At 42.9% G+C, this 20,162-nt stretch overlaps 1 protein-coding gene across 4 annotated transcripts in view; it reads left to right on the top strand.

Annotated features, from left to right (window-relative positions):
* The window catches only part of MAMLD1 (mastermind like domain containing 1), a 126,631-nt gene that overhangs the window by 76,056 nt on the left and 30,413 nt on the right, over window positions 1-20,162 (top strand). For all 4 annotated transcript variants that reach the window (XM_069063025.1, XM_069063026.1, XM_069063022.1 and 1 more), the window contains one exon: window positions 3,945-5,639. In XM_069063025.1, the coding sequence (XP_068919126.1) occupies window positions 3,945-5,639 (1,695 nt within the window). The remainder of the gene's footprint in view (window positions 1-3,944; window positions 5,640-20,162) is intronic.

Raw genomic sequence — 20,162 nt, forward strand, 5'->3', positions numbered from 1 at the left:
TCTTAGACACTGGGAGTGTGCTGGGTACATGAGGGACAGCAAGTCTTAGACACTTGGAGTGTGCTGGGGTACATGAGGGACAGCAAGTCTTAGACACTGGGAGTGTGCTGGGTACATGAGGGACAGCAAGTCTTAGACACTGGGAGTGTGCTGGGTACATGAGGAACAGCAAGTAGGGTGATATGTCTGGACCAGGGCTGGGGAGCCTGTGGCCTTGAGGCCTCTAGGTCCTCAAGTGCGGCCCTTTGATGGAATCCAAGCATTGAAGGAAATACTCAATTCCAGCTAGAGGTATTTTTTTCCCAACAAAATTCATTGGCCCCCTGAAATCTATCCCCGGGCCCCAAGAAGCCCTGGTCTAGAAGTACCCAGGAATGGCTGCCAAAAACAACACATGGAGTTTAGTTGACCCAGAATCCTGCAGTGCTGATTTTGGAAGTCAAACCAGAACAGTGAGGAGTTTGCAGCAGTTACAAACACAGGACCTAAAATGGCAAGTGGCTTTGTGAAATTCTCATCAGAACCACTCCAGGGCCATGTCAGTATACCTACTTGGACCTTTGAGGACCTTCAAGTGGGGCTGGGGAGACTGGAGGAAAGAATCTGGCCCACCTCTGCAAAAGAGAGCCTAGGCGGGGCGGCTAGGTGGCGCAGTGAGTAAAGCGCCAGCCCTGGAGTCGGGAGGACCCGAGTTCGTTTCCAGCCTGAGACACTTAACACCCACACAAAAATACTAGCCGTGTAACCTTGGGCAAGTTACTTAATCCCAATTGCACTCCAAAAAGGCAAAAAAAAGAGAGCCTAGGAGCATCATGGATTATAAATGAGCCACGGATCATGTCACAGCAGAGAAGGAAACACTGAAGCAAACCTTTTTTTTTTTTAATTTAAGGAGGAAAACGTATGTGGATAATTGGTCTACTGGCCACTGCTTAGTTTGAAAGGCTGAAGCTAAGAGAGTTAACTTTTCTTTTTCTTTTCTGCCTTCTCTCTTTCTTGGGTTTCTCCATAATCCTCCTTTACTAAGCCTTGTTTAAAGTTAGTCGGCATTTGAACTGTACTGCTAGGATTCTGTAAGCTCCATGTTTTATGAGTAGAATTTGCAAACCCTCACCATAAAATCTGAAATAACATGTTTTCTTCTAACAGATTTCTAAGTACAATCAAAGGAGCCTTCAAAAGCAAACCTGAGAAAGGCAAAGAACCATACCCTATCCTGAAACTTCTGCTGCCATAGGGCCTAATTTAGAGGCCCAGGGACAGTCAGGTTACCCTAGAACCTTGGCTATAATTCCCACAAAAGAAGCAAATCATCTTTGTTGCTCCAATATTTATAGTATTCCAAACCTCAGTGTTTTGAACCTGCAGATCAGAAGTATCTCATGACACGTCAGAGAGTATACCTGCCTCATTTCCTCCAGGCATGCAAGAACTACCCTCCTGACCTCTCTTGCTGAAGGCTACAAGGGCTCATTTTCCTTGTCTATTGGGGACCCAAATGGGCATCCATAATGTGTATTAAAGGGACCAAATGAGGAGTAGCTGCTATGGACTGTGTTACCTTCCTTCCACTGGGGCACATCATCAAATCTGCTTTCATGAGTTCCAAATTTCAAAGCAACGAGCTCCATGTTTGTTTATTTTGGGGATCCTCTTGCTGTTAGAAAGGCATGAGGGGGAAACTAAAAAAGAAGTCAAAAGAAAGGCATGGGGCAGTACTTCCTGGGTTCTAGGTTGGATTATCCTGTTCTAGAGCAGGTTCCAAGACCAAACGCCCTAGAATGGAAAATGAGAGAGAACTATGGATGGTACCATAGGCTTACTTCTAACTCCCATTGCATTGGTCTTTCCCCAACCTAGCAGCATCTGTCTTCATGCTTCTGAGGCCCCAGAAGCATTTACATGACTGACCTGATCTTCTCTGCATTCAGTAAAGCTCTTTATTCTAGAACTCTGCACAGATCAACCATCCTCTCTCCTCCTGCTAGTTGGCAGTACTTCCCACAGAGAACTTGGAGATGTTTCAGCCCCCTTTGTCCTGGATTGGCAGTGTCTTGTATGAGATTATTATCCTTTAGAAGCGTTGCAGGTTTAGGGAAAACCCTAAGCAGCCATTTCTGGAATCAAACCAAATGCTGACTCTCCTAGGGGAGACAGACAGAGAGAGAGAGAGAGAGAGAGAGAGAGAGAGAGAGAGAGAGAGAGAAAGAACCTGTGTGTGTGTGTTTGTTTAAAAGAGAGAAATATACTTCTCCTTGAAGCTGTGAGAAGAGCTGGAAATAAGGAGACTAGAACTTCCTGACCTGGTATCTAGACACAGCTGCTTGTGAACTGTGCCTGGGAACTCTCCACAGACCAGTCAGTCAGTCAGTCAGTCAGTCAGTCAATAAACCTTTATTAAGTGGGCAGGTGATCATTTAAGAACTGCAAGCCGAAATTAGACCCATGAGGGGGACTGCTGCCTGCCTCCTTCATTGTTTTCAAGTGTACCGTATCCATGCTGTGAGCTCAGCTTTAAATATAAGCCAGTCAGAAAAGAATGTTTAAGCATCAGGGATCATTAGGTCAACCTCACATCTCCTTGAAAGACTGTCAAAGATATCTAAAGATACATTAAAGAGGAAACATGTCTATTCTGAGCCCTCCTCACCCCTTGGCATTTAGATCCATTTCAGATTCTCTCTCCTCCTTTCCTCTGTTGATTAATTAGGATGCAGGTAGTATATCCCCCCATTGTCCCTATTCACTTGTGTCTGTAGTGTTAATCCTGTTGATATACAGGGTATGGTTATTTAAATGATAACCACAGAAAATTGTATTTAAGAAGGTCTGGCCTGGCATGAGGAATGAAACCAGTGAAAGAACCATTGTTTTCAGGGAATATTTTTCAAGAGGTCTGGATTATTAATAATTCTCTATTAAAATGGACTGAGTTAGTGATGTCTTCATTTTATTTTAAAATTCTAGGGGTTTGTAGCATATGAATCTAGGCATCCTCCAGATCAAAGATTTTACCCGTCATTTGGTATTTCCCAAATATTTACTTCAATGACAAGCATTTCTTGAGTACTTACTAGATGCCAGGCACTATGTTAGGCATTGGCAATACAAAAAAAAAACTAAATAACCCTTGCCTTCAAGGGGTTTACATTCTAATGGTGTGTTGGGGGGGGTGAGGTGTTGAAATTTCTGTATAGGGATAAGGAAATACAAGATAATTTGAGGAGGGGGAGTGTACTTGCAGCTGGAGGAAGTGGGACTGGGAGAGGGGAGATCAGGAAAGGAGATGGTACCCAAGATGTTAGATGATAAGGTGTACAAAATGGTACCTAAGCTTCATCTTAAAGGAAGCCATGAATTTTAAGGGGATAAAATAAGTGGGAAGTAAAGGGAGCACAGCCTGGCAAAAGCATTGAGCTGAGACAGGAGATGGAGTATGATCAAGGAAGCATCTTTGAAGTTGGAAAGTTTAATGTCCATATTGATATGTCACTTTAAAAAAAATAGAGAATGTGTAGCTTGGAAGATTATTTCAGACATATTGGCTCTGAGGAATCAAAAAATATCTTAGATTTTTCCTAGTTAGCTCTTAAATGTCTGGATTTGGCAACAAATCATCCAATTGATGATTTCTGCCTCATTTCATTGCACTCTCCCATTAATTGGGCAAAGAAGACCTTTTACATAACTATTTGGCATGCTTAATATATAAGGAGCTTAGGGCCTGATTTGAAATGTAATAAAACTGTTTAAAAGAAAAAGAGATAAAGAAACGAGTTGAAAAAATATTATCCGGCTTTGGCATCTGCTCGTTTTAATGGGGATAGGTCTATTTTACCTTTAAGGTCTCATTTCGGCAGCTGGCTTCTGTTGGAAGAACTCCGTTTCACTCATTTCCTTTGCTGCTGTGATGTGCCAAACACTTATTATCTTTTTTCTTTCAGTCGCAGGGATCCATTAAGAGGAAACTGGAAGGAGACACCTTTCCTGACAGCAGTTCATTTGATGATCTTTACCCTCATGACATTAAGAGACCTTGCCTTGAGGATGTTACTCTTTCTATGGGACAAAGTACCAACCCCAGTAGCTCATGTTCTGAGATACAAATGTCGCCATTTTCTCTGGATCATAATTCCTCATCCATTGGCCTGGCTGACCATTCGGTCATACTTGAAAATAGCCAGATGAATGACAATGACATTGGATCTTCATTCACCATGGCACCAAATACCGAAGTTGGACAGAAAGGGCCAATGGGTGGACCAGACAGTATGGTTCATTATGATGAAAAAGAAGACAGTCTGCAGACTGTGGATCAGGATCTTCAAGATCTCCTGGAAGAGCTAACCAAAATGCCAGACCCTTCTCCCAATGATCTAGACCTTGAAAATATCCTGGGGAGCAAGCCAGAAGAACCACTTGGCATGGTTCATACACCACCAGCCTTGAGGAACACTCCTAAACCTTCTCCTCAGACATCTCACTTGGAGAACCATGTTACCAGCAAGGAATTTTCTCCTAGTTGCAGTCAGGCAGTGACAAGCGGGTCACCTCAGATGCGGCCCTCCTCTGCGGGAGCGAGCTATCCGGTTCATGCTCCTAACAAACCTACCACCTCCCCCATTTCTTCAACAGCCCAGACAAAGTGCCAGCCCCGGAATGTGCTGACTGGCTCCTTACCCACCTTGTCTGGGCCTCACTGGCATCATGCCCACCAACTGAAGGCGCTGGCAGCCAGCAAGCAAGTATCTTCTACAAAACAGCAAATGCCAGCATCCAGCTGGTCTACCATGGCTTCTCCAGGTCTTTCTCCACCGTACCCACCAGGGTCATCACCACACCAACAACCATACAGCCCTCAGAGCATCATGGTATCTGGCATATCATCTACCAGTATGCCAGGGAGCAACCTGCAGACCTCTCCCACTGCCTTGCTTTCAAATTTGTCTGTCAGCGGTAACTCTGGTGGCGGGCCCTCCGGGCCCTTTGGATCGGAGATGCTGTCCAGTCCCATTCTCACTCAGCAACAGCAGCAGTTCAGCCCTCCCAATGTAATGCTTTCCAACCTAACCTCTACCACCATCCCGACCACCAGTATCAAGAGTCCTTCAAGCAGCTTGGTCTCAAGCATGGCCAGCACCAACCCATCCTCTCCATATCGGCCAGACAAGCTCTCCAGCCCAGCTCTGCATCAGCAGTCCTTCAGTCCACAGGGAACCCTGATCTCTAATGTCAGTAACCCTGCAGGCATGCAGCAGCAGCAAAACCCACTTTATAAAACAATGACCAACAACCCATCCAAAAATCTCAATGTGATCCTGCAGCAGGCTTCTGGAGGCTTGCAATCCGGGCTTGTGAGTGAAGGTCCTGGCAGTCAGGAGCACTTTTCCTTTGGCAACACCAAGCCCCTGTCCCACTTCACTTCTGAGGCAGCCCCCCAGAAGGTGGCATCCATGTCTGTAAGCTCAGGGCAGCCTTCCCTGCTCCACTACTTGCAACAGCCTCCACAGGCCTCCACTCAGCAGCTGCAGGCCCAGCAGTCCAACAGTACACAGTTTTTGCTGCAGCAGATGATGCAGCAGCCACAGAGGACTCAACGTCACATGTCACCTGCCTCTTTGCCTTCTCAGCCTAGACAGGTGAGAGCATCTAAGGTTGGCTTTTGTTGATTTGTTGCTGAGTTGGAAAAATGTTGTTTTCTATTGTGGCCTAATTCTGGAGAGCGCATCTAAGGTATCATGACCCTAAGATCAGGTTTGATGTGGGGGAAAGCATATTGAAGCCAGCCAATTGTGTGTGTCTGACCAGTTTATTGTGTTAATGAAGTCAAGGTTACTGATTGGTAACCTTACCAATTCAGATGAGGCAACTTTCCAAAACAGCAAGTGCAGTTTGGTTTCCCCTGGTCATAGACTGTGCCTGTAGCTAGCAGGTGCTTTTGGTCACAAGGGTACTAAGTGCAAGAATGCAGCTGATTCAGCACAACCTAATAATACCGCTAGAACAAATTATTTCCTACTTGTTATACAAAAGATATGATTATTGACTTAGCTATTTAAACTTTGCCACTGCGGCCCCAAGCATTCATCCCAAGGCTCTCTTCAACCAGAACTTGCTTAGTTATAAATCAGGTTCAGTTCATCAACAAGTTCCCACTATGTGTCAAGAACTGGATGCAGAGACAAAAGTGCAACCTTCCCTGCCCACGAGGAGCTTTCATCCTATAAGGGAGCTATAGAATATATTCCAAGTAAATAATTAGAGGTCATTTTTTTTCCATGCTGGTGGGGAAAAGCCCTAGCAGTTAGTAGGGATAGGAGGAATCAGGAAAGGCCTCCTGTAGGAGATGGGACTTGAGCTGAGCTTTAAAGGAAGCTAGAAATGTTAAGGGTCTAAGGTGAGGAGGGCATATATTCTATGCACAAGGACTAGCTAATACCTCTGTAGGGAGACAGGAAACAGAATGGCATACATGGGGCCAGAAAGCTGATTTGGCTAGATTATAAGAGTGCGCAAAGGGGAGTAATATGCCCAGTTTAGAAAAACCTGGAAGATACAAAGATACTAAAGGATCCTTGCTGTCATGAGGGGTGGGTACTCCTTCCCCCAACCCAGATTGTGAGCTCTCTTGCCCTTTGATACACAGTCTTTCTGGATTATGGGAACCCTGCAAATGTATTACTTGGTGTCCAGACTTCTGGTGATAAGGGAGCTTCTTTGCACTTAGCTAGGCCAGTTGTAGGACAACAGGAATGTAGTTTATTGTTAGAACTGTCCCAGAAACCTCTCTGGTTTGGTAGGACCAGCAAGAACTTAGACTTCCCTGATGTAGCCTTTGGGAACTCCGGGTCATCCCAGCTTGTCAAGGGGGCTCCGGAGGAGAACATTGCCAGAAACTACCTCTGGCTCTTCCCCACCAAAGACATCAACTCTTCTCCACTGTCACTTTGGTGGACAACTTGTTGTCACCTCCATCCTGAGACCTATTCAAGAGAGGATCTTTGAAGCCTTGTGAAAGGAAGGGCAACTGAGTCAACCCACCCTTTGTTTTAACTTCTCTGGAGCCTTTCATTATATGCTGTGACTCTCGGTTCCTGCTTCATTTTGCAGATGCCTCTTAGAGGGGATGATGCACAGAAACCTTCTTTTGATGGAAGTAGTTTCAGGTGTTCTTCTAGAAGGGCCTACTGTGTCCCTCTGTGATTAGATTTAAATGCATAAAATACAATATACAGGATTGCATGGAAATGCAATTATCAAAAGAAATCCAAATTCACCCTAGACTCTAGGTTAAGAGCCCTGGGCTAGTTCAAAATGCCCTCATTTTACAGAAGAGAAAACTGAGGCCCAGGGAGGTGAGCAGAGCCAAAGGTCACAGCCAAATCCTCTTACTTCCAAGTCCAGCCTCTTTCCCATTGTAGTAGAATGCACTTTTCCTCTCATGTCTTTATTTATTTCAGTAGAACAAAGAGTATTCTGCCCCAGCAAAACAGATAGATTCTCACCTCTCTTTAATCTGGTAGCCAGTCATCACAAGTTTTTGTGCCAACAAATTAATCATCCTGTAACCAAATTCTCTAAAACTCAGCTAAGCTTGAAAAGTTGCCTAAGCATGAGAGGTGCCCCAAAGCTGCTGCATCCAGGGCAAGTGGGCTCTCACTTACCGATGGTCTTCAGGCACAGAATGAATGACTACTTGGCAGAAATGTTGCAGTGAGGATTCTTGCTTAAGTGTGGGTTAAAATAAATGCCTTAACCAGGTTCAAATAAATAACTTCTGAGGTCCTCCCAGCTCTGAGGTTCTGTTAGGAGGGTCCTCTTGATAACAGAAGGACTAGGTCCAATCCCCTCCCTCCAAGGGTATGACTTGCCCACCTCCATCAAAGTAAACCACCAGGTTCAAATTAGACCTCAGTACTCTTCTTCATGTGGGGAGGACAGTGTGGAGAAGCAGAGACTTGCTGGCTTTCCCAAGATAGCCCCTGGGCTCTGTTTTGTGCTGTGTAGTGTTTTGTGAGGTGGCCATTGCAGAACCCTACCCAAAGAGCATTTCTTCGGTGCCTACTCCTTGCAAGGCATTGCCAATGAGTTCAGCTACTAGCCACCCCTACTGCAGGCCCCTGAGGCTCTGCCCTGATTCCCTTATTTATCTCGCTAATAAATACTTGTTGACTGACTGACTTATTCCCTCCTTTTCACTCCATTACCACCTCTGTACTGAGAATATTATCCTTCTAGTCAAGAAGTACCAAGAAAGATTCCTGTCACGGCATGTCAACACCTCCTGTTGGCTGGCCAGACTTCTAGATTATGCCATTTCCCCATGTAACTTCTGAGGCTTCAGAACTTGGACATGGCAGCTTTTCCAGAGGGAGAAAAGAGAACCAGGGGGAGGAGGGAGGAGGAGACAGAGACAGAGAGAGGGAGAGAGGGGGGCAGAGACAAAGACAGAGAGAGGGGGCAGAGACAAAGACAGAAAGGGGGAGAAAGACAGAGACTGAGAGGGAGAGGAGGGAGAGACAGAGAAAGAGAGACACAGAGACACAGAGAGACACACGGAAGGAGGGAGAGAAAGAGAGGGATGGGGAGAGAGAAGGAGAGAAAGAAACACAGAAAGAGTGCTAGCTCCAGCAAGAGTGTATTCAATGCAAATTGGGAGAAACCGGTTAAGATAAAGGTAATTGAGGCATGATTATAGACATTGCATGTTTCTCATTTCCAGTTAGATGAATCCCAGTGTCTCATTGATTTTACAAGCCCAAACTTACATAACAGTCATTACACACTAAAGGGGCTTCCCTTCTGAGGTGATTACACCTCCTTGGGCTACCTGTGAATGGCAGGCACTGTTGAAAGGCTGAACATTTGTTTCAAATCTGTACCATCATTTCTAAGAGCGGATTCTGAATGGAAAATAGAAAGCAAATCCCTGGAAAGGAACAGTTAGACATAAATGAAATTCCAGCTGTGTACAGTAGTCCATCTTTCTCTATAGAATGAGGACATCAGGTCTTAAGGGAATTTCACTTTCTTATCAGGTGACTGATTTAAATGAAGTCACTCAAAAAAAAAAGAAGTCAAAGCCATTTGCGCCTATGCTTAAGGGGGAAAGAAAAATAGGAGTTCTAGATCAGCAGTTTCCAACCTAGGAGGAGCTGTCGACACTGTCCTTTTGAAACCCACCCTCTGCCCCCTAAGTACTGAAGGCATATATTCATTTTTTAAATCAAAGTTAAGAACCATTCAGTTTGTTTTGAGACTTTTATGACAGCCCTTTCTCCACCACCTCAGCCCCCTAGAGGACTGGAGACACCCCAGGGTGTTGCAAAAGCAGGATTAAGAAACACAACCTTGGATTTTGCACATGGTAACCAGTGATTAAGAGTTACAATTGCTCAAAGACAAAAACACAGAGGCCCAAAAGGAAATGAATAGTATCTTAAAGAATGTTGGGGGGGGGGGGTTTCAGGAATCAAGTTCGTGTGTGTGTTTGTGTTTATTTATGCCTGCATGCATAAAAATGTGCGTTTAAGTATGTTGTGGAATACCTCCATTCCCTTTTCCTTCAGAATGAGAAAAAGGTGAGGCTTTGTTGGAAAGAAGAAATATGGGTAGTAGCCAGTTGGAAAAAGAACCCCAAAGTATGAAATCTGACCTCAAAGGAGAGTATGGGTAGGGGTCCAGTCGCTATATAATACACTCAAGGACAGAGCGTTTTGGTGTTTTAACTGGTATGAAATAGAATAAGAGATGCTGAATCAAATCCCCATAGAACTGTGGGGGTTGGGGGGTGATATTTTATATCTTCAATGACTAATTAATGACATTCCTTTCAATTGGTCATTCACCCAAACCCTCCATTGACCAGACAACTGGGAAATCTGAAGAAGCTGTAGTCTCCATCTTCCCCAAACACTTTCTTTCTTATGGAGGGAACATTGGCAGCTGTTCACGGAAGCACAGTCTGTATTGTGGGATATCGTAAAGGGTCTTAGTGGTAGTATCACCTCCAGGAATGCTCATTCTGAAGGAGGATGTCAAAGGGGGATTATAGCTAACGATGATTTACCTGTACACTGTAATTTTTATTTGAGAGGAAGAAGGGAAGGCCAAGCAATAATTTAAAACCTGGAACTCTTTTCTGGATTCCCTAAGCATTGGAAATAGTTTGGCGGGATACAGTCAAAAATTCCTCCGGGCCACCTGTTATTTCAAAGCTTCCAGTAAACCCCATTCTCCTGGCTGGGTGCACCCCTGCTGACACCTAACACGATTGGCAGTGTTCATGGTCAGGAAAAATAAGCAGAGGAAGGGCAGATCCTGTCCCCAGCTGCTCACTCGTACCCCTCACTGCTCCTTTCAACTGAAAAGGAAGTTGGGCACAAGCAGCCACAAATTTGGCCCAGATGATTTTGCTTCTGCACCTATGGTGGGATTTCTGAAAGGGGAGGAGGTGAAAGTTCAAGAGTAGGCCCATGTTTCAAAAGTGAAAAAAAAATGAAGACTGGCATCTTTTTAGCTGCTGCCATCTTCACCAAAATCACCTGGTATCTATTTTTTTTAATATACCTGTGTATGCACATGTCTTCCTTGCCTAGACTATAAGCTCCTCAAGGGAAGAGGGAACTGCCCTTCTGTGCCAAATGGTAAGCATCTGATAAGTGCCTATTGATTAATGCATTGATCTAATGATGGCTGAGGGTGAGGTTGCTAACAGGAAACAAGGAGAGAAAACCTTAGCAAAGTCATATACCTCTCTGAGTCTCAGTTTCCCTTTCTGTAAAATAAAAAAGTTGGACTAGATGACCGCTAAAGGCTTTTCTAACTCTGGTCAGATCTGTGACCCTGTAATGATTCTATGAAAGGGCACCTTTTAAGTCACAGGGGAAAGTCTTCATAAGACTGTCTACCAAACTGCCGGTCAATCTGATAACTTTTAAAAATAAAGTTTAGTCACATTTTTATAATATCCTGTAGACCAAGTCACTGATCAATTGACTGAATATTTTACTGTTCAAATGACGGCTGGGATACTGCTTAGACCCAGCCTAAGCTGGGAGAGCCAAATGAATTTTTTGGAGTCTCCTGAAACTCATGGGATTTATTTTCTCCCTGAAGGGAATTATAGGGGAAATCCACGTTTCTTTTTGTGCCCATTGTTTTGGTTCAGGCTTCACTTGCTTTGCAGACTATCAGCTTGAATTAATGTCATCTTAATTAACATTACAAATTGACTTTTCTAACCCTCACACCATGACCTCCTACTGAAGAGGAAAAATGATAAAAGTAGCCCAGTTAATATGAAGAGAATCCCCTTTTCTTGGTTCATTCTTAACTGGAAGAAGTCAATCTGTAGAGACCTCACACGAGCTTGTTCTCTGTTCTCAGAAGTGCTCTATTTGAAAACCAGCAAAGTTAGCCCCCACCCAAGACATTAGACCAGTTTGAGGAAACCCTGGGAATGCTTTCTCTGTCTCTCCATGTTTCTTTGTGTCTTTTTGTGTGTTTATTTTTGATGGGAGTAAGAAAAAAATGTAGTTTTTTTTTAATTTACCTTCTAATTCCCTAGAGAAAAAAAAGGCAGATTTGATTTCAAAGGCTAATGCTGATAATAGCATAATGTCAGAGCAGAGACCTTTGAGGGAATGGAAGAAGAATATGCTTTTGAAGGCAGAGCACCAAGCCCTTCGGCTAATTAAGTGTCTTTCTCCCAGAATAAAGGATGCTAGTGAGGAATCTGTCTTAGCAAAAGCACCAAGGGCTGAAGCTGGGCTTTGACCTCTAGATAGCTTGCCTTACAGATGTGAAAACATCTTCCCCAGTGACTGCTTTTTTCTATTGCCATTTCTATTTATACTGGTTTCTTCATCCTCGGCACTGTTTTCCATTGGGTGATCTGGTAGGGTTGGGGAAGGGATTACTCTGTTAATGATAACAGTAACAACCAGCATTTATATGGTGTTTACTATGTTCCAGCAACTGTGCTAAGTGCCTTGCAAATATCATCTTATTTGATTGTTTGATGCTTTGGAAACTCAGAGGCAAGTGTTTCAGGGTTGAAAAAAATGTCCACTCTCCTGAATTGTCAGGAAATTCAGCTCTCCAAGCTGTGGGACTTGGGAAATTCAGTCTTCGAAAAGACTCGTTTGACTAAGAATCTGATACCTTATTTTTTAGTTTAGCGGGGGTTTAGGTTGGCTTGTTTTTTTTTTTTTTTATCAGAGACATCAATGATCCTGTACTTCAAAGCTATCTTACTTTTTCAAGTGGGAATTTAAGATGGGTCTGGAAGTCAAATGTTAACCTTTTAAACTTCAACCTCTTTTTTTTTCCTGGCTGGACAAAAAGAATGAGGTGAAGTGTTGAAATCTAAAGCCATTTTACATTGTATGTATACTTGGGGAGTTGTCATCATCCCCTATGCTAAAGGTGAAAATGTCCATGGAAAAGCCAGCCTCATTCCCAATGGGAAAGTAGAAAAGATAATGGGATAATCTAAGCAGAGACTTCAAGAAAAATCCAGAGGCAGCATGGTTGTAGAGAAAGTGCTGACGTCCAGTTGGGTTTGCACCTCTGATGCTTTCTTAGCTCCTTGGTCTCAGTTTCCCCATGTGTAAGAAGTGGACAATAATACTTTGCTACTACCTGTTATGAGGAAAGAGCTTTGTAAACCTTGAGGGTCTAAAGCTGTGTGAGCTACAATTAAGCAATAGGTAGAGAGTTTCTATTTTATTTTTTGATGAACAAGGTTTTTTATTAATTTATTTATTTTTAGTTTTCAACAATCACTTCCATAAGATTTTGATGAACAAGTTTTAATGAACTTGTTAAAGTATCAATTAAAATCTAACCATTCTACTGAAACTTTCTCTAAGGATTTTTGGATTTCTGAAGACCAGTAATAAATTTACTTAAGCTGGGGGAGGCAAGGTGCAAAATTAGGCCCTTTATAATAATGTATATACTTCCTTTTCTGAGAATAAAATTAATGAAAAGATCCTAAGAAAGGGGAAAAAATTCTGTTTTCAGATTGCAAGGATGTACAGTGGAAGAATGGGAATGGTACAGTGGCTAGAGAACAGACCTCAGAGTCAGAAAGACTTGGTTTTCATATCCCACTCTGACACAAATTGGCAATGAGTCCTGAGGCAAGTACTTTCTCTATGCCCCAGGAAACTCAGTTGTAGAAAAGGAGCCACTAACAGTTTCTCCTTGGGAGGTCTATCCCCCCACCTTCTACCCCATTCCAACTAGCTTTTCCATATGAACATATATATATATATACATATATGGATATTCTTCCACATGCACCCCCATGTATGTAATCTGTGGCACTTGACCAATGACTGATGACTTCAAGAAGTAGGAACTGTAATTATGTATTATATTTATATATTATACATATTACATATATATATAAACTGGAAAAGGAGGTGGGTCAGTCATGTCATAGAGTGAGAGAAGAATGACAGATGGGCAGCTAGAGTGCTGGGCTGGTCTCCATGAAATATTCAAAGACCCAGAGGAAGCCCTCTAGCATGCTGGTTAGATCCATTATGGAGAATTTACAAAAGAACATCGCCAAGATTTGCACAAGATGAAAAGGCATGGATGGTTTGCTCTCTGTCCCCATGGAAGGAGTGTCCATGTCAATGAGATGGCAGAGCCATTGAAACTTGTAGCCTTGGTGTTCTCGGTGATTGAGTGGGGCAGGGGGAGGGGGAACTGGAGGGAGGTTAATTTCTAACTGTAGCAAATTGAAAACTTCAGTGCCAATAAACAGGTCTTGTTGGTATAAATTTAGCAAAGCCTGAAACATTTAGAGGATGGAGTGAGAGTATGATAATACCAAATGCTGCTCTTTCCTAGAACTCACACTCTGTCCCATGGCCATGCACACTCTGGTTCTGTTTCTGAGAGTCAGAACCAAGAGATGTCATGCATGACAGCATGACCTCCGACTCTAGAATTCAGAAACATAGCTGGCAAAACAAAAGAAAACAAGTATTCTTCCAGCTTTCTTCATTCCGTGCCACCTGTTCGGGTTTTCAGCCTCTACCAACTCTCCGGGTGACAATACCCTCAGCTGATTTCCCAATCATGTTGTGGAATAAATATTCTCATTTATCCTACCGTGAATGCTTGCAATTTTGAAGGGGGAAGCAGAGAGTGAAATAGAGTTCTTGAATTTTAGAGCCAGTCAACAAGCATGTCTTAAATGCTTACAATACAGCAATAAGCATTTATTAAGTGCCTAGTGGGCAGCTAGGTGGTGGCACAGGGGATAGAGCACCAGGTCTGCAGGGCCAGCTAGGTGGTACTGCAGAGGGGAGAGTGCTGGCCCTTGAGTCAGGAAAAGATAAGTGTTCTGAATTCAAATCTGGCCTCAGACCCTCAGACATTTACTAGCTGTGTGACCCTGGACAAGTCACTTCACCCTGTTTGCCTCAGTGTCCTCCTCTGTAAAATGAGCTGGAAAGGACATGGCAAACCATTCCCATATCTTTGCCAAGAAAACCTCAAATGGGGTCATGAAGAGTCAGACACAGCTTAAAAATGACTGAATAATAAATAAGTGCCTACTATGTGCCAGACTCTGTGCTAAGTGCTGGAGTTACAAAGAAGAACAAAAGCAGTCTCTGCCTAAAGGAGCTCACAGCCTAATAAGAAAGACAACATGTAAATAAATAAGGACATACAGATAGATGGAAGGTCACAGATTTTAGACTGGACAGGACCTTAAATGTCATCCAAGTTCACCCTCTCCCAATGTACAGATTAGAAAACTGAGGAGGCCCAAAGATGTTAAATGAATTACCAAAGGTTATACATGTGCTAAGTGGCAGGACCAGGATTTGAACCCAGGTTCTCTGGTTCCAAATCCAGCATTCTTTCTACTGTACTGCACTAACTCAAATAATCTAAGTCCCTATTTTTCAGGGGAGGAAACTGAGATCTGGATGGGGAAAAGGAATTTGCCCAAGGTCACACAGCTAGGTTACAGCAGAGCTAAAACTAGAACTCAGATCTTCTGACTCCTAAACCAGTGACCTTTCTACCATATCAGTATTGCTTAGTGTTCAAATCTCTTCAATAGAAGACCTTCCTCTTTCTGATGCAAATTAGAAACAACATCCTATGTTTGCCTGAGTCTTTATTTTATTTTTTTTGCCCACAATGAGGTATGCTTTTTTTTATGCACCAAGAGGAGAGATCATGCCATTTCCCCACATCAAAAGCAGTGAGATTTTTTAAAGCTGAAAGCAGTCTAGAACTAGCAAGGGACTTCCCCAGCCAGGGCTTTCTCTGGGGCGAGGCGTGTTCACAGATGCCAGTATTTTCTGAGTGTATGTTACTTGAAATGTCCTGCAAAGAACACAACCCTTCCTCCCCACCCCCCTTAATTCAGTTCAATTCAACTACTAGAGGCAAGAATAAAGACACAAGCAAAAACTGGTCCCTGCCCTCAAGAAGCTTATCTTCTACAGGAATCAGTACTTCTCTCATGGAAAGCCACTTTGCTGCTCCTGTTTTGTGCATTTTCTTCCCTTTTTTTCATGTCAGAGGTTTTGTGTCAAATTTCCTTTTTGTGAACCACATATAGACTGAAAATACCTGTTTTGAAAATGAAAGGAATTAAGGTACAGACTTTCAAACCTAAATTTAATCATGTCTTCTATGGCAAAGGAAAGTCAAAAACTGAGAAAATTATCTCGAGTACCATGGAAAGACCATTGAACCTAGCATTTGGAGACCTGACATCAAATGCCAGCTCCAACATTTAATAGTTCTGTGACCATGGGTAAGTCTCCATCTCTTGGAGTTTCATTTTCCTCATCTGTAAAATGGGGATAATAATACTTGCATGGAAAACCTCCTGGGACTGTTGTGTGGGAAATGCCATATAAATGGAAGATAGTCATTCATCATCATTGTCACCATTATTATTATCTGGATCAGTACGGTTTAACTGTTGTTATTGAGGAGTTTAGAGCCTGAATCATCTGACTATCATCTTAGCTCTTCATCCACCCAGCAAATGTTAGACTGACTTGCCATTCCACTTTTTTTTTTTTGGTGGAGACATAAATGGGAAATCCAGTGGAAAGGTCTAGGTTATGTTTTCTCATCCCTAACATGCCACAAAAGTTCTGAGTAGAAAGGAAGGGCCATCATCCGTAACTCTGGGAGAGTTGAGTAAACGTCATGAATACAGGCAGTCAATTCCTTTAGTGAAACCAAGGCTACTACAGAAATCGCAAAACCAGCTAATCCAGAAAGGCCAAGAAACAAAGCCCATCTCATTGTTGATAATTTTGCTAATGAAGACAGCCAGGTAGCAAAACTGTGGAAGGGTTGTTTTCTAGCACCAGCTACTCCTGAATGGGAAGAGATGACTTGCTCTATGGCCCTTAGCCATTCTTTAGCAACCCTTTCAAAGATAAACTGTTGAAAATGGGAAAAGAAAGGGGGCTCCAACATGCCTGTCTAGTTTTTATCCCTCAAAACAAATTGTTTTAATCCCTTTCTAATTAACAACGATATTTTGTTGCTACATATGAAAGAGGAGATATTTGTTACCTTGGATTTTTTAAGTCAGAGATAAGAGTTATTAATACAGGTTCACTTGTTGTATTATGAGGACCCTTGGAGTTTTCCTTCATTTACCATTTTTTAGGCTTCAGTGAAAAATGCGTGACATGGATTACTGTACATTTTTAATACCTAGAAATAACTTTCCTGGTAAAAAAAAAATGAACTCAATTTCTTTCTCTTTCTGGTCATTTTGGAGAAATTTCTCTGTGTGGGTGGGGGAACAAAGCAATGACTGTAAACAGGAACTGATATTGTCTCAGTGTCTGTTTCATGGCTTCTCTAGTACATGAGGATGATTCACAGTTTACTGATTCACACAAGAGCCAGACAAATGGTGCTAGGGAGCTGGGGAAAGTGGGGCTTTGGGGAGCCAATGTGCTGGCAGGCACAACGACCAAGACTGAAGGTAGAAAATCTCAGCGGCCAATATGGAGCACTCCCCAGGACCTTGGGTTTGAACAGGAGTGCCAAGGCCAGATTGTCTTCAGATAGTAACAGATACCTGCCGTCAAATGATTGTACAAACTTTCCATTTCAAAACCTTGGCATTTTTTTTCAAGTGCCCTACACTAAATCATTGATAGAAATTCACATTCAGAATGCAATCGGTCCTTGCATCTTAGAGGGAAATCATGCTCTTCGATGTACACTCAGAACTTTGATCCTCTGCGAAAATCCAGGCTTGGAGGACGAAACATTCCCATGTCCATTAGCTGTTGTGAGGTGGCTTCCATAGTAGACGCTGGTCAGGCCTTTGGCTCTTTGGTGTGATTGGACAGGTGGCCTTGGGTTCAGAAAGGGGACTAAAACTATATTCGTCACCTTTATTCTCCTCTCATTCAGCTTTATTCTTTCCACTCATGGTTCTCTTTTATGAAAGCAAGAGGAATAACAGGGATCATAGCCTCCCCTCAAAAAGAAAGCATTACCTCTGTGTGCCATTACAAGGACAAGAATGTGACAGCAGCCAGTTATAAGAGCGCCCTTGGAATTGCCAACCTCTGCTCTGAGGACTTGTCTTCCATTTCCAGAAAGACCAGTGTCCACTACCCTGGGCTAACATGGAAATTCCAGCAGTGGCAGAGTCATGTCAATCCCTACTCAGAGGGTTTTCCAGAATGTGTTTTTAACTTTCCTATTTCCTTGTGATGAGCCTGGTGTCAAACTCCCAGGTTTTGAAGGATAGATGGGAAGTATATGTCACTTCCCCATGAGGTTTGAAATGTAGCTTGGGAAAACATTTGGCTGTAAATGTATTTTAATAAGCTAAGGAGAACCAAGAGGTTGGCTGAAAGCAACATTTCCCAAAGTAACTACTGCAGAACCACACTTTGGGACTTGAAAAGCTATTGACAGAACCTAGAAATGTTAGTTGGGGGACCTGAAATTCTAGATTAGCCCCTAAGATAAAAGACATGATGGGGAAATTTGGGCATAAAATCAAGAGAATTAAGCCCATTTTATAAACCCCCAATTATATAGTAATTACACAATTTACACAGTAAATATTTGGATATACCATTGCATGTTTAGTATTTTAGAAGGGAAAACACTGCCAACATCAAGGTATGATGTCTTTCAGAGTCTTTCGGCATCACATGGGAGACAGTGGGAGACACTAGTTTGTTCCCGTTGGTGGGCACAGATTTTCACATCCTTTGGAGTTTTCCTTGTAGGTGTTTGTTTTCTGCTTTGCTGGTAGCTGCTCCTTTATAAGCTCCATTTAGGTTTTGCTGTGGAAATGTGCCATTTGGCAGAATAAGTATATCCCAACCCCCCAGAGATAGCCCATGACTTCCTTTATTGCTCCATTGATTGCAATAAGGAACAAAATGAGGTTGCAAAGTGCAGCTCTGGGCAGTGGCTTTGGCTCTGGGCTCAGTGAACACTAGAATTAAGCCGTCTGGACTGGATTTTTCCTTCTGGCTGACTGGGCAGTTGGGCTCTCTCTAACCCTACTATCACTGTGGCCGTGCTCAAGGTAGAGCTGTAACCAAGCACTAGCTGGTGCTGAGGCCCTGAGTGACAGACAGTGTAGCCTCCAGAGCAGGGGTGGGGAACCTGCGGCCTTGAGGCCATGTGTGGCCTTCTGGATCCTTAAGGCAGGTTTGTTCTGTAAAATTTGGATTTGGTCAGAAGGCTGCACTTAAGGATCTAGAAGGCCACACGAGGCCTCAAGGCTGCAGGTTCCCCACTCCTGCTCCAGAGTGAGTGCCTGAGTGGCATTAGGCTGTTCAGGCACCTGGAAAATCCTCTTGGGACTTGTTAGGGCTAGATTAGCATCAGCATGTGTTCTATGAGAGCACTGGTCTGGGGACACCAAACTGAATCCATCAGCAGCTCAACCACAGGAAAGAAGTAGCTCGAGTAAAGTGAGTCCCGTAGCCTTTGCACATCAAGTCCAGCCATTGCCCTGCTCTCTGTGGAGGCGGTGCTGGATCAGGGCTGAAAAGCCCAAATGAAATCGACTCGATGTTTCCAGTCTTATCCTATAATGACTCGGATAGACTTTTGGTTTCTGCTTACAATTATTACTTTCAGGAATCAACCCTTGGTCTGTTCTTAGAGATCTTCAGTAATGTTCACATTTAGGAATCTGATGCCATTCATTACACCTAAGAGTTACTAGTTCTGTCCATTTTCTATACATGAATTCCATTTGGGGTTTGGGGGTTTTGTTTGTTTTTGCCTTGCCCAAAACCACAAAGTACATATTCAAGCCCATAGAGCATCTTAATATTGTCGAAATAGATGATTCGTTGCTCAAATGTACATGGTTTTCCATTAATGCACAATGGGTGACTCAAGATTAGAGGGAACGGGGATGTGATTTTATCATATCTTGACTGAACATGTGGCAGAGGGACATTTGGAGCTCCATTTGCAAAGGAGTTAGGCCGTCAACAAGGGAAAACTGCAAGACTGAAGCATGGCCAGAGCTTAAAGTACAGATTCTTAAGCATTAGGATCTTTCTTAATGATCATTTAACTCCCTGGGTAACTTTAAAGGAATCTCACCCCCTTTCTGGACCTCAGTTTCCTAAAATGAAGGAGTTGGTCAAATGATGTCTAAGTGCCCGACCTTTAATACTAATATTATCTGAGCCTTCCTGAAACATGACACCGCTTTGGTGTTTTAGTTTGTTTTAATGAACTTCACAGAGCTTGTTTTATATTCATTTTCAACAAGTATGAATTAAACCGAGTCTTACCTTGGAGCTTTTGAAAAGTTGATCATATTCTGGAATTGCATGAACAGATTGCTCTCTCTAGGATACATTCTACTATTTTGGCCAGATGTATCCAGGACAGAGTTCTTAATTTGAAAGGTTATATTCTGAGTTTTCCTTTACAGAGAATCCTGCTACAGCAACATGAATGCTAAGTAGAATCTTCAAGAAGGAGCCTAGGCAAAATCTTGAAGAAGAAGAAGAAGAAGAAGAAGTAGTAGTAGTAGTAGTAGTAGTAGTAGTAGTAGTAGTAGTAGTAGTAGTAGTAGTGGTAGTAGTAGTAGTGGTGGTAGTAGTAGTAGTAGTAGTAGTAGTAGTAGTAGTAGTAGTAGTAGT

This window comes from Petaurus breviceps, unplaced genomic scaffold, assembly GCF_028583685.1.
Source record: "Petaurus breviceps papuanus isolate PSGF00001 unplaced genomic scaffold, PetGlider_PUasm1.0 90535, whole genome shotgun sequence".
Lineage (NCBI taxonomy): Eukaryota > Metazoa > Chordata > Mammalia > Diprotodontia > Petauridae > Petaurus > Petaurus breviceps.